Source organism: Thermobia domestica, chromosome 2 (assembly GCF_964235325.1).
Source record: "Thermobia domestica chromosome 2, izTheDome1.hap1.1, whole genome shotgun sequence".
Lineage (NCBI taxonomy): Eukaryota > Metazoa > Arthropoda > Insecta > Zygentoma > Lepismatidae > Thermobia > Thermobia domestica.
The window spans coordinates 319,580,409-319,595,874 of record NC_137455.1 but is presented as its reverse complement, the minus strand read 5'-3'; the positions used below and the strand labels follow the sequence as shown (position 1 = coordinate 319,595,874).

At 35.9% G+C, this 15,466-nt stretch overlaps 1 protein-coding gene across 6 annotated transcripts in view; it reads right to left on the bottom strand.

Moving 5' to 3' along the window:
• The window catches only part of WRNexo (WRN exonuclease), a 291,251-nt gene that overhangs the window by 257,627 nt on the left and 18,158 nt on the right, over positions 1–15,466 (bottom strand). For all 6 annotated transcript variants that reach the window (XR_014130422.1, XR_014130421.1, XM_081749028.1 and 3 more), the window contains exon 2: positions 4,486–4,649. Coding sequence is in view for 3 of the 6 variants with exons in the window: in XM_081749028.1 (XP_081605154.1) it covers positions 4,486–4,649 (164 nt within the window). In the remaining 3 variants the exon portion in view is untranslated. The remainder of the gene's footprint in view (positions 1–4,485; positions 4,650–15,466) is intronic.

The window sequence follows — 15,466 nt, the reverse complement described above, 5'->3', positions numbered from 1 at the left end:
TTCATTTAAATTCATTTTTAAACAACTCTGCACCCTTTGAAAATGTTCAGTAGACTTATTTTTTATTGTTCTTTACAGTATGTATAAAAAATAAAAGTATGCCTATCAGAACAAAATTCAAAATAATTTCCGGTATTAGATTCTAACTATATTTATCTCTTCCGCTTATCTTCGCGACCCCCTAGGGGCCACGACTCCCAGGTTGAGAAACCCTGCTCTAGGCATACATGAGTTATGTTGGAACATAAATGCAGATAAGAGAGTTGAGAGAGAGCGATTAAGATATTACCGCTCTCAATCTCTTCACTTTACTTTTGCGATTGGTGAATTTCTTACGTGACAGTTTGGGGCTAGCTAGTTTTTTGTCTTGAACCACGATCCGATTTTCGATATTCTCTACCTAAATGCTGTAATGCGAATATTGAGAAGTTACCTGCGTATGAAAATAGCTGCAAATAAATACATTACATAACTTATTTATTGCTATTACACGATTTTCGTAATTTGTATTTAATATTCACATATAACATACCGACGTTCTGTCAATACCTCAAATGTTATATTTTAAAGATAAAAATTGCTTATGTCGTGAAATGATATGAATATATATATTCAACTGATATATACAACTGATGAATTGTAATGTAACTATTTTACATAATTTTCATGCATTGAGGAAAGTAGAATATCATAAAAGAATCTCACCTGAACGGGTATCGAACTCACGATTTAAACGCTCGGGGGTGTACCACTGAGCTAACATGACCTCTTTTCGGAAGCTGCTTCTGAAATATAACTGAGCTCATACGTAAATTATTTTTTTCGTATGGAAATCACAATGACGAAACGAAAGTGTGAATATATAGTTTCGAAATATTGTATCATTAAGTATTTCAATCAACTTTACTTTTTTTCTACACTTAATACCATTTCAACATGTCTTATTATATTTAACAGAAGGAAAAACATACCTGTACATTTTTTCCCGATTGCTAAGGTTGGCTTGGAGGTTCGAACCAGCAGCTTTAGTTTACTGTTTTCAGAAGATACCCGAAGTTGAACTTCGAAAGTGTTCGTCTCAATACAGCTATCATCATATCGCTCAATCTGTTTGGTATATGGTATATGTTTTTATACGTGTAAAGTCAGTATAAAAATTCATTCTTTAAACAGCTTTTCGTATGTATTAATATTCCTTTATAAAAACTGTTTTTAATATTATTATTACGGCGCACCATTTTCAGATTTCTTTCGCGAGTCGTTGACCAAGTCGTTCCCCACAATAGGCGTGTCGTGCAATCAACCAACCACACGTCAGGTACTAGCTTTTACCTATTGCTTCCTGCTCACAGCTCAGAACATTGGTAACTATGGATAGACGTACAGCAGTAATTACTTTATGGGAGTTGGAAGGCTATTCTACAACTGCAGCTAGCAGGCGAGTAGGTGTCCCGGCCTCTAAGGAAGGCGATGGATTCGGAAATATGGTCCTACACGTCAAACTGGTAATTTACGCTCTTCTGGTTGTCCGCATGTGTCAACCGAAGCAGAAGATGCGAGATTAGTAAACGAAGCCCGGTTAGACCCACTACGGACGTCTAGACAGCTAAGGGAAGCTTCTCTCTTTCCTGGTAGTAAGCATACAGCTCTGCGAAGGCTTCGTCATGCTGGGTTACGTGGCTGTGTTGCTGCCGTGAAGGAAAAACTCTCAGACGACCACAAAATTTGCCGTCTCGCGTTTGCACAGGCGAATGTGGGTCGCAATTGGGAAAACGTAGTTTTCTCAGATGAATCCATATTCACAACATCAAATGAGGGACGCCGTTTTGTGTATCGCCCGAGAGGCACCCGATATGACCCTGGATGTGTTGCTGCTTGAAATCGCAGTGGCCATGTATCTATTTCATGTTGGGGTTGGATTTTCAGGCGCGGAGCAGAACAGCTTCACAGAATTGAAGGACACCTGGACAGTGCTCAGTACTTAGATATTATGAGTAATATCATGGTGCCATCTGTACGAGTATTTCCGCCTGATGATGTAATTCAGTTCCAGCAAGACCAGTCGCCAATACATACTTCCCGTGTGGTTCAGGAATGGTTCGCAGGGCAGCCTGAGATTGATTTAATTGACTGTCCGCCTCGTGGAGCAGACCTCAATCTCACGGAAAATATGTGGGCAGAAGTGAAGCGTACTCTAAGGGATAGTTGGCCTGAGGCAGATCCACCAAGAACCCAGGATGACCTGTGGCATCTTGTTTCCGAAGCATAGCTGGAGGTAGGGGAAGGAGATAAATTTGTCACCCATTTAATAGATTCCATGCCCAGAAGAATGGGGCGTGTAATAAATTCAGAAGGGTATTGGACACAATATTAATGTCCCCGCCTTAACTCCCGAAAACAGTCATTTTCAGGGCTACCTAAACGCTTCTGAAAATATTTCCAGAAGTAAACCACTCCTTGAATCCGATTTCTGTGCAATTCTACTAACAAAAAAAAAAAAAAAAAGAAGAAGAAGAAGAAGAAGAAGATAATTTTCTGCAGGCTTTGAGCTGAAGACGACCTTATTAACAAGCCCGTACTCTACCAGTGAGCTAACATGAACACGCAAATCCAACCTGAAGAAACACGACTTTCAATTTCCGGTAGTCCATGACACTGATGGTCATATACTTTGCAAATGTTGTATTCAACTTGGGATATTCCGCAACACATAAACAAAGCGAAAGAGAGAGAGAGAGAGAGAGAGAGAGAGAGAGAGAGAAATGAATATACAAAAGCATATTCAACGTATTCGAATGAGACTCTAAGTAACGATATTCCGTTCTAAAGAGAATTTATGTTTCTTCCCGTGACGTTAAGGGGATCGGGAAAAGTTGTGTGTCTTGAAGCAGGATCCGACTTTGGATACTCTGTTTACACACTTTCTATATCCGTAGGAATATACTGTATTTCACGAATGTAAATGACATGCTGTATTGAGAATATTGAGAAGTTACATCTGTATGACAAATAGCTGCAAATAAATACACTATATGATTTATTTACTGCTAGTGAACGAGTTTCTTAACTTGTATTTAACATTCTCATATATATAATACAGACCTACTGTGAACACCTACCTATTTCAGATGTTATATTTTAAACATAATAATTACTACATTCTGCAATGATTATGTTATATATAATTATGTTATATATATACAACTGATGTATTTAATGTCATTATTTTATATAATTTTTCATGCATTGCGGAAAATATAATTTTTAAAAGAGCATTGACCCAGATGGGATTCGAACTCACAACCTTATGATTTGAAACCCGACAGCTTACCAGTGAGCTAACACAAGGACTTCTGCTAAGGTACTTTTAGCGATGTATAACGGTTCTCAAGAAAATTATGACATTCATACCCACTAGAAACGCTGTTTTTGTTCTACTTTGACTTTTATTTTAGTATTCAGGTGATAATTATATTCTATGTCTTAACTTTGAGCATTCTTTTACATATGGAAAGATTCGTTTACGTATCTAAATGTCCCATCACGTATGGAGAGCTAAATGACAAACAAACATGAGCTGACATTAATACAAAGTTTCGAAATATTGTATCATTAAATATTTCAATCAATGTTGCTTTTTTTGTACACTTGGTAACAAGTCTTATTATATTTAAAAGAAGAAAAACACATCTGCAAACTTTTTCCCGATTGCAAAGGCTGGCTTGGAGGTTCGAACCTGGTTTACTATTTCCCGAAGATACCCGAAGTTGGACTTTGAAAACTTTTGCCTCAAAACACCAATAAAGAATGCGCTCAACCTTTTTGAGACAAGGTGTACATTTAATCCAACTGATACTTGAAGTTCTCAACCACCGACGTAGTATTAACAAACGATATAATTTAACTCTTGACTTTTCATTGTGTCTTCAGCTATTCGATTACTTTAGGCACTCCTGACAAAATATTTCAACTAAAAGAAAGTAATCCCTTAAAAAAAAAAAAAAAAAGTCAGCCGTTTCATGTTCATTTATTATTTCTTGTATCCATCGAAGGACTTTTTCAGCTGATATAGCAAAGCGAGTTTTAATGACACACATTATTTGTGCCCTACAGATGACGAGCAAACAAATGTTCAATTCAATTTCACATAATTGAACTACACAGAATGCTGGTTAATGGAGACTCGACTCTGATATCCCGCTTCATAAACGATTGCTGTAAGAAATTAGGCTACTAGCGACATAAGCAGCCCATATTGGATTCTTCTGCAATAGATGGTTGGTCTGTAAGAGTTGGAAAATTAAAGCGCCAAATACGGAAATACTGGTCGTTGTAGCTGGCTTAAATAGTGGCAATAATCCACCTGACAAGCAGGATATAGAGTTCGAGTCATTTGCCAGATTAGAGCCAATATTTTTCCGTGTATCATTGTATTGACCGAATACTTAAAGAGCATTTCAAAAGTACAAAATAGTGATTACTTACATAATTTCTTCACATGCATAGCCACAATCCCCTGCAGTATCACAGTAATTAATTTTCCCACAAAATCTCAAAAGTGGTAATTTCTCGTTTCCTGCCTTCAATTCTTTAACTCCTCTTTTCTCAACTATGTTTTCTTTGCTCTCGCTCTCAGTCACTTCTGAATTCTGAAATAAAAAATAATTTTCCATTAAAGATGTGCTCTAAAAGACTTATCTCTTCATGTAAATCACACCCTTTTCCAACCGGAGAGAAAACTGAACTTGAACATTCTGAAGTAAATATTGAAACAAAATATTACATTTTCGTATAATTATCATTTTTTACATACAGTACTTTTACTGTATGATTTGAGATTTCCGCCATCTTGGATTCAACTTTCGATTTTTCAAATGGGAACAGGAGCAAGACATACATCAAATTTATGAAAAATTTTCTGGGAAAATCACTGGTGTAGTTAGTTTCACCGTTTCTAGCACCGTTTACAAGGTTTTGCATGTTAAATGTCAGGCACTGCACGAATATTAAACCCAATAGAAACTTGTGTAGGGCCCCGTGTTTATTGTGCTAATTGCTGCAGCCCATATGGAGGAATTATACATGCTTATGTGACTTCATGAACCAATAATGTAAGCATAAATACGCAGTTGTTCTTTCAAACTCTGATAACCTGTGTAAAACAGTTTTAGGTTTTTGAATTGCTTGAATAAATGTTCAAATAGTTGCAGTCGGCAAATATATTTCAAGCTCTTCTGCTGTATAAAATGATGACTAATACGCGTAGAAAAGCAAGAAACTGCAATTGGTTCATTAATTGTCTCATCACACCGTAACGCCTGACGCAATCATCTGCCTATTGAAAATAGTTTCAACGAGCTGATATTTTTAACATTTACAAATATATACATTAAACTTCTTTACGTTCTACTAATTAGACCTACTCTCAAGGTCTAAACTACTTGCTTTATATTGAGTTTTGTCTTATCTTCTCATCGATACCTACCATTTCACTTGATCATCTTACTTTTTCAGAATGTTTTGTTGTTGAGCGAATACACTTTGAGGGAGTAATTATTGAGTTCACTCGAGCAGACGGTTCTATCAAATAGAAAATTTACAGATAGCAAAATATGATGAGAAACACTTTTTTGAAAGAATGAGAGTGTGAATATAAGTAATAACTGTCAGTGCACAGCATATTAAATTGAATTTTGAGTGACAGTGAAAGAATTATGTGTGTAAGTGTGCTCTTCCACTATCCTCGTGTTTGCGTATACCCCCTCGTTGACGCGCCTGCTCCCTACGAATGCACCCTTCGCTACCGTTCGGTCTCCCCTGCTCCGCTCCTACCCTGACTCGGTTAGACATTATTCGCGCTTTTCAGTGGCCACCCAGTCTTATGCACTGTAGTTCTTATGTCATACGTCCACACTGTATTTATACTGACCACTTCTTAGAGTCAATATGCAAGTAGTAATGGAGCTCCTCATTTAGTGCATGCTCTGCTAAAAGAAATACAAACCTCTAACCTAACCGGAAAATGTAAGAAATGTGTCAAAATTTGGTAGAACCGTCTGCTTGAGTAATTCCTAAGTTTTTAGCAGTTTCTTTCGTAAACTGTCAAGGTAATAAAGAAACGTAGCCTTGTGTTCATCCATTGATTTGTATTGTTTTCCTCACTGAAAATGCTTTTATCCCAAACTGACAGTCAACTTCGAGATAGTGTGTTTAGCATTGGCCAACAGTTAGTTGGCGGTGTTAGAACTCTTGTTATGATTGAAGGTTTTAAAGCATTGTGATTGGTTGGTGATGTAATGTTCGACGATGTGTCTTACGTTGTCTGTGCGAGTTACTCGTTCACAGGGTACGGTTAGCACATGCTTTTTCTTTTTAGTGTTTGTCAGAGATTGATGTTATAATTATATGAGTCATCTTTTTAACGTTTTGGTTGTTTTATTCGTAACTCCACCAGTTTAAATTTGTTATTTGGATATGTTAATAATAGTATTTTAATTATATCTTTGGAAGATCGATGAAAATGAAAGCAGGAATGGCTACGTCGTTGTCCTGTTACCTTTTGCATTCTGGTACTTGAATTAGTTCTGTTTTTATAGATTTCTATCCTTTCTATCTCTAATTTCGACTATTTTCTTTCAGATACATAATTAAATTAACATTGTTTCATTATTGGGATACCAGATTTTTTTAAAATTTTAGCGTGAAACTTTACCATTAACTTTTTTAAAAAAATAAAAAATAAAACTACTAATCTGCCGCACAAAGGCCTGGTTAAGTTTAGAGTTGCCCCTCCGTTTTTTTATATAAAAATTAGGCAAATTTACAGCAGAAATGAGGTAAGAAATGATGAACTGGAATTCTTATGTGAATTTTAGGTGTGTAAGTTTGGCAATAAAGTTATGTTCAATACGAGAAAAGATATATGGAAGTGGGTACTATTTGAAAGACGCGGATTCGATGATTCAGCAGCATGCCTATTTTATGTCGAGAACAGAACCCAACCAACCCCTATGGGGCTTCTAACCCGCTCCTACTACTACTTATATTATGGATCCGTATAGTAAAACTGCGCGTTGTAATGTTTTTGCGGCATTTATTCCGAAGTTGGTCGTCCGCCTAGGTTTTGGCTAAAAGCGCAATAATTGGTTCCTTTGTCTATCAAAGTATAATATCTAATTTAAATAGTATTGCGAGCAAGCGTTACCAAATGAAGGCGGGTTACAGCCAAGGGTGGATAACTTAACGAAATGTGCAATATTTACAATTTGTTATCTGTTACGGTTACTATTTTGTAACCCATTTCTGCACCTAGTTAATAACGTTATTGGTCAGTGTAACTTTTAAAATGGTACGCTCTGAATTATGTTACGCTGAGTAACGTTACTCAATGGAACATTCTGCATTTTGGTATTGTAGTTACGGTCACCAAGGGATTAGCGTTACTCGAAATACCCACGTATGTCGTACCTGCTTGAGATTGTTAAGATAAAACTGGTTCCACTGAATACCAGTTCTCTCTCGAACTCAAAGGGTTTTGTTCCTTGATTTTAGCGATATGAAACGTATTGAAATTCTGCAGAACATTTTTGTGTAAGTAGACATATTTTTGTTATGATGAGTACCATTTCTATGTTTCTCTTTTCTTTATCGGTTACCTTTTGTACCTGTATTTCATCTTCTTCAATTCTGATGGTCTTGGAGTTACGCTTGAGTAACGTTTAAACATCCTTGGCGACAGGGAGTCTAAGGTTGGCTTTAAAAGAATCTCCATTATACTAGTAAATAAATTCCACGTTTTTCAGTCTGTTTTCTTTTTCCTCATACTTAAGATTCAGTAAACACCTTAGGCCAGCGTTCCCCAACCGGTGTGCCGCGAGAAAATCGAAACAAATTATTAATTCTATACGAACCAAATTGCAAGACATTGGAAAATGTATATTTATATTTCACATTACTATGAACCTCTACTATAAATCTACAATTTTAAATTTCATACTGTGTTACTTTTCTGTACATTTTTAATGTTGAAAAACGTATTTATCATTGTCATGACCATTATTACTTCTTTATTGTTGCAGACTATTTCGTAACTTGAAATTTTAACATATCATTCAATAAATTGAACAAAGCAAGCATGCATACAAATTACCTACATTTGTGTTTTAAAAGTATAGGAGATTTGTTTATTTGTTCGTTATTTAGTGATCTTCCCTTTTAGTTAGAGGTTAGATACAGTTTTCGAAAGAGAAAGTGGATTTTTAAAAACCCGAGTCGTATATTTCATTGCAATCGTTTTCTATTTTAAAATTAGAATGAAAAATAAGTATAATGATTTAGCACGGGGGAAAATCAGTGATCGAGCTTTCTTCTCTGTAAGAAGGAAATTAGTAATCACATTAAAATACCACGGTAATTATATATATATATATATATATATATATATATATATATATATATATATATATATATATATATATATATAGGGCGGAGCGAAAAATCACTTTTTTATAAATCGAAAACGCAATAGTGCAGAAAAGTTGTCAAGTGATGTTGATAAAATACTGTAAAAATTTCATCGCTGAAATCGAATATCTTCGGGTGGCGAATCACCAAAAAAGATTTCGTGTATTTATAGGATATGCAAACCCGCCGTACATATAACTCTTTTGTGTTTCTACGGTAAATGAACAAAAGCATTACCTATATTTCTTAACTTAAGTAATATATGAAATTTAAGAAATATTTTGTGCATGATTTAGGCAGATTTGGAATCACACAATAGCCAATGTGATCAAAATAACAATCTACTTAATACAAAATACATATTTTTTTCTGTATCCATCTGCTTGTTTCAGTGAAACGACCCAGGACCTACGACGAGAACGGGGGTGCAGGTCTGGTCCCTCCCATCCCACCCTACCATCCATACACGTGTGTTCAAAATTAGATCTTTGGTTCTTTGGAGAGCATAGTTTGCCTTTGTTTCTACTTTTGGGTTTACAGATTTCTTTTTCTTTTTTAAAAAAAAAGTCTGATAAAACTACCTCTGCCACAAACTGATGCAGATGCTTCTGTTACAAGTTTCACGCAGAGTTCTGTATTTTGAATGTGATAGGAATATTTCAAAGGTCTTTTTATGAATGGATGTTCGTGGTTATTACTGTAGATTTCTCTATTGGAAAACAAGACAGCGCTGGAGGATACGTTACTTCAACTGATTCTCAGTTAATAAAGTCAGTCTAATCGTTTGCATTGAAATTGCGCGTTGGTAGCATACTTCTTATTTACATATGACTCATTGTCTACTTTAGAAGATCTTCCTCGTTTCGTCTTCCTACTGTTGCTACTATCATTATCTCTATTCTTCTCGTTCCTAGCCTTTCCCCTTGCGTTAACATCTTTCTCCATGCCTTTTTTCTGACTTGAAGTCTTTGATTGTCAACCATAGAAAGCAATATATTCTCCGGATTAGCGAAATAACAGTTATTTTGGATTACTTCCTGAACCAATTGCCGCTCCTTTTGTGGTATGTATCTTATGTGGTATGTGGTAAGTTCTCATTAGTCATACGTGTTTAGCTCTCCGTCTTTACAAGTAGGGTATCTTTCTACTAAAATCCAGCGACCTCCAGTCTTTTTTTCTGCATAGAGTTTGATCTTTAAGACCATCAAAGTTTAAGCCTCTAAGAGCCTTTCCTTTGGCCATTAGCACTTCCTTTTGTCGTATCTTTTCCCTTTCTCACCGGATTTTTGAGCGGTCTACCACCTTTGGATCAATCATTCCAAAACTTTGAATTGCAGCTGTTGCTATCAAAGCAGTTGCACGATCAGATCTTCCAAATCGGTCTACGAGCACAACAAGAGGTCTAAGGACATGTCGTTACTCCTTGCTTCTTTTTTCTCTAATATCCTATTATTTCGCAAAGTAATCATCAACATTTGACTCATCGCCATCAGAAGATGATGTATGGAGTTCATTAGAAGTACTCGTTTGTGATATGTGAGAAGACTGTTGGAGAATGGTCTCTCCTGATTTCCTTTTAGTGCGTACGATTAGTTTTATAGGCTCCTCGTAGTCAACTTCCTCTATTCTGCCTACTTGTGTTGTTCCCTGATCTTGCAGAAATGTCCACTCCTTCTTAGGTACTTAGTTTCTCAATTCATATGAGCACATGGAAAGTTCATGACATTTACAGGAACATATATCAAAGAACTTAGTGTAATCTTGTTTAAATATATCCATTTTTTTCTGGAAATTAGCAGAAGCTTTCGTTTTCTTCTCAGATTTACCAAACTTCTTGTATACTTTCCGTGCAAGCGAAGTAGAAGCTGAACTATACGCTCTAACGACACAATAGGGATGGAAGCCTTGTCCTAAACAGATTTCACACACTGAGCAACGTCTCTCGCCACCATCTTTACAGATCAATCATACCCTTTCTCACACTTTTCAAGCTCTACCAATTAAAAATAATGTTTTATTACATCTGATTTTGTGGGTAACTGTACACCTGAAAGCTTAGCTGAATGTTCAAATACGGAGTAAGTCGTTCGTAATCTTGTTCTTATCTTTGGCATGGTTAGAGTTTCAATATTGATGCAAAGTACGAATCTCACAATTACATAAAGTTTAATTTACAGTACATAAACAGTTTATATACTTATCAACTACGTACAACGAAGTAAACACCGAAACACAATGCTAACACCGCAAAATATCTTGAAAAGATCGTCTTCCACACTCGAACAAAGTTATCGAATACTAACGTTGTTTCTTTTTAATGCTGCTACTATGAATTGGACTAGTCCAAATTACATTCTTACGCAGGGAAGCAAAGTAAGCTGTATAAAACAGTACGAGAATTTTTTTAAAAGGAAAAGGAGTGTTGAAGGAAAAGTTGTAATGAACAATGAACACATTTATCGGCGTATTAATGCAATGCTGGAACCTTATATGGGACCACAAGTACAATGTATGGTATAGAATAATTTGTTTTGCTAAAAGTGGCTCTTTTATGGTTCCAAATCTGCCTAAATCATCTAGAAATTATTTCTTCAATTTTACAGACTGCTTAAGATAAGAAATATAGGTAATAGTTTTATTCATTTACCGTAGAAACACAAAAGAGTTATATGTACGGCGGGTTTGCATACCCTATAAATACACAAAATCTTTTTTGGCGATTCGCCACCCGAAGATATTTGATTTCAGCGACGAAATTTTTACAGTATTTTATCAACATCAATTGACAACTTTTCCGCACTATTGCGTTTTCGATTTATAAAAAAGTGATTTTTCGCTCCGCCCTAATATATATATATATATATATGGGTGTGCCGCGAGAATTCAAGTTACACCTGTAGTGTGCCGCAAGTTGAAAAAGGTTGGGAAACGCTGCCTTAAGCCCTCAGCTACATGTCCTTTGAGAATAGCATTACTTTGATTGCTCTGTATTTAAAAAGAGGAAAAAGAGAAATGATCAAAGAGTGAAGTTTTCAATGTAAGCTTATTGATAAGATTTTTACTTCTTGTGATGACACTGCCGATAGTTGAGTTGATTTGGAGTTTAACGTCCTTTTCGGCAGCGAGGCTTTATGAGACGGGACCTACTGATTAACATGGAATCGAAACCACATGTGCTCACGCCGGGAATCGAACCCGGGTCTTCCAGGCGAAAGGTGCGTACGCTAAGCGCTTAGGCATGAAGGAGTTCACTGCCGGTAGTCACCATATATGTTTATTTTACAACAGTCTTGCACTGACCAATGTGGTTGAAGCTCGAGCTCACTTCCCAACAAGGATCGAACCCGGAGCTACATTCACCAAAGTTACACATATACTGGCCCCCAGGGAAGCAGGAAGGACATTTCATTTGCTTGCAAGCAATTTAGTTTATAAATCAAATACATATCAGACATCAGTGGCGTAGCGAGAAACTCATCAAGGGGGACCAACACACAAGATTTGGTAGAAAGGATCTTCTGAGGGGTGCACCAATAACTACCAGTAGGCCTACATTTGAATTGAACTGGATTTTTTTAAATGCCTTTAGGCACCTGTGGTGTGAATGAGGAAATGCCCTGGATATCCTAAGTATCTGTTCTCGGTGAATCCTTTTGTTGAACTTTTAGAAAATTGACTTAAACTATCGATTTTGCAAAACTTCCCTTTGATTTAAGCCCAAATCGAAACATGACAGAGGAAAATTTCGGAAAGCGTTGCTATTTTCACTCCTAGCTTCTCACTTTAGGTAGTGTATATTTACAAGGAAGGGGGTGCACGTACACCTTTGCACCTTTAAACATATTTCTATTTTATCTTATTTTTGAAAAAAAAAAATCTGCCAGAGAAAGAAAATTGTCAAAAAGTGCTACCCATTCAGAAGACTATTTTCTTCTCATGTGAATGTTTTGACTTCTCGTGGCAATATGGTAATCTACAGTTTGTCTCTTTTTCTCCCTTTGATTTTTAATGTTCATTGTATTGTTTAAATGCTTATAAGTTAACTTGCGAGAAAGTGTCATAGTCGAAGGTTGTACTACTTGTAGAACTAATATTAAAGAGTAAATAAAAGAAACAATTTTTCATGTTGTATTCAGAAAACAAACATAGGGTTCTTGCGGTTCTAAATTGCGGTTCTGAAATTAATATATCGCAGGCGTTCGTTGATATAGTAGCCTACATGTTGGTTTTCACCAGGTACATTCGTGAAGTGTCCCCTCGAGATTCGTGTAAAATTGATTTAAATACAAAGTTCTCTGCTGTCTAATGTGTATTGTACTAAATTTAGCTGCCCATGCCGGTAATTGGCATATTTATGGGCCTTCATATATCCGGAATTTTGTCATACACTACCATAACGCTCGGACACAAAATTCATTTTAGTTTCTTTAGATGTTACTCACTGGATATGAATATGAGCATATGAAAAGCAAATTGGATCAAGTACTGCTTCTGACACATGTTACCCATCCCGGCCGCCATCTTAGATCTGCCATATTAGATTTTACTTTTGGTTTTTCAAATGGAAATAGGTGCAAGTGTTACATCGGACATTTACGTTTACATTCACTGGTGTAATGTATTTTACCGTAGCTTGTACCATTTGGAAGGTATTACATGTTCATTCCCTCCAGCCACTTTGCGAATAGACATTGCAGGTTAATATCAGTTACGCTTACGTTTTTGGTGTTGACAAATCAAAACAATTTCTAACTGGTAAACTCCTTACAACATAGGTGTCATAATCTTATTACATTTCCATGAGTGATTGTTATTACTTCCATGTTATACTATAATAAGGAAGTATTGTATTACTGTCAAAATGCCTAATGTAGATCCAGATACGGCCAGATTTGGGTAAAGACCTACCATTTCCGTATTGACATCTGTGTGTCTGCATGTATATAAGTTCAGAGAATATTTAATCAACGATAACACATAAAAGATTGCATATACACACGGGGCCCTGCACAACTTTCTATTTGGTTCAATATGAAGTGCTTGACATTTAATGGTATATACAAGCTACGATAAAACTCAGTACACCAATGAAATTCCGAGAAAAGTTTACATTAATTTGATGTATCATTTGAACCTATTGCCATTTGAAAAACCGAAAGTTAAATCCAAGATGGCGGCCAAGGTGGGTAACATATGTCAGAGAAGGAGTACTTGATTCAATTTGTTCTGCATATGCCCATATTCATGTCCAGTGAAATCTAAAGAAACTAAAAGCAACTTTGTTTCCGAGTGTTATAGTAGTGTATGATTGAATTCCGGATACATGAAGGCCCATAAATATGGAAATTACCGGTATGGGCCGCTTAAATTAGTACAATACACATTGGGCCACGGAGAACTTTGCATTTGAATCAATGTTACACGAATTCCGAGGGGACACTTCGCGAATGTATCTTGTCAGTCTCCGTACAACTTGGAATCGCTTAACATTAGTTTTACGGGAAGAAAAAAACGACATCATTTGGAACAACTTTCCAGTTTCGATCATCTGTATTTCCTCCTTATTTATTCGGTGTAAGGACCTCAAACTTATTTTGTTGGATTTTGCTTATCGAAAGGTTTTTAAAACTGTCTTACTGCCCCCAAAGTCTGAAATTCAGGGTGGGGTGGGGGCGGATGCCCTCCTGCCCCATTAACGCCCCTATCTAGCGGCTGTCATATGAAACTATCCCACGGCCTTTAACGTGGTTTTAGTTATACTTATTGCGGACTCTTGACTGCGAAAATATTACGTTTGGAAATAGAATTCATTTGCTGAGCAAACCTGAACCTTATTGAAAATGGACTTGGATCCATAGTGCTCTGAACGCCTCATATATTACTTTTCTTCAATGAATTATTGACTTAAAAAACAACCAATTACATAGGCTTGCAGAAAATATTCTAAAGTTAGCACAACATGAAGTGTGCTTCAAACTATCATTACTTTTCGAAAATTTATCATTTTAAGATAATTTCATTAGTATGAGTGTTCTGAAATAGTAATCAAATTTTTGCAATTAAAAATCACACCCGCCTCCATGAAACGCGATCTTAGCCCCTAAGAGCATAATTAGGAAATTTTCAGAAGCAGTAACTCCGAAATGACTTGTTTTAAGGCTAAAGTAACCGCACAAGCGTATTTCTGGTAAAGTTCTAGCCTTAAAACACGTAACATGATTCCATTTGTATTTGAAATTTTGAATTCCAATCAAAAATGGCAGCCATGATGTTTGATAGCACTATCTGATGTGTCAGATCACTTAAAAGTTTCATCATTCTCCCTCAACCCGTTCTTAACGCACAAGGGTGGTGAGGACTTTTGTTTCACCATGCATATTGATAGATTGTGTGAAATCTCCACAGTAGGTAGATTTTAAAATCTACTTAAAAAGCTAATTACAACCAAGAAAGTACTTATGAGAATCACTGGCAAGAGGGTGTAATAAAAAGGGGTTGGAATATGAAATAAGTTGAGAATTACTAATCTATACTGAAATATTCTGTATCCAGCACAGTGTTATTAATCAGGATAAAATAAATGAAAAGGTCGGTTGCTAGTAAAGAGCAAAAAGTCCTAAGAAATAAGTTATTACATGATTTTGAAACATGTTAAAAATCATGTTTTAAACTGTTCAAAATGTTTGACATGTTTTTTTCGTCTGTGTTTTAAAACGTTTAAAACGTTTTGAACATTTTTTTTATGTTTTAAACACATGTTTTGTTCTTTTTTTAAAAAAAAAAATAAAACTATTTTTTCCAACCCTTGTCTGGTGCCTAAGTAATATAAAACAAAACCATGTACCAAATTGGTCGCCAGGTTGGAATTTTCGATCGCCAGATCGCCAATGATGACTGAATATTTCAGTTTGGCGATAGACATTTGCATACATTATATCTTGCAAAAAAAAAAAAAGAAAAAAGAAAAAGAAAGAAAGAAAGAAAAGGAAAAAGAAAAAAGAAA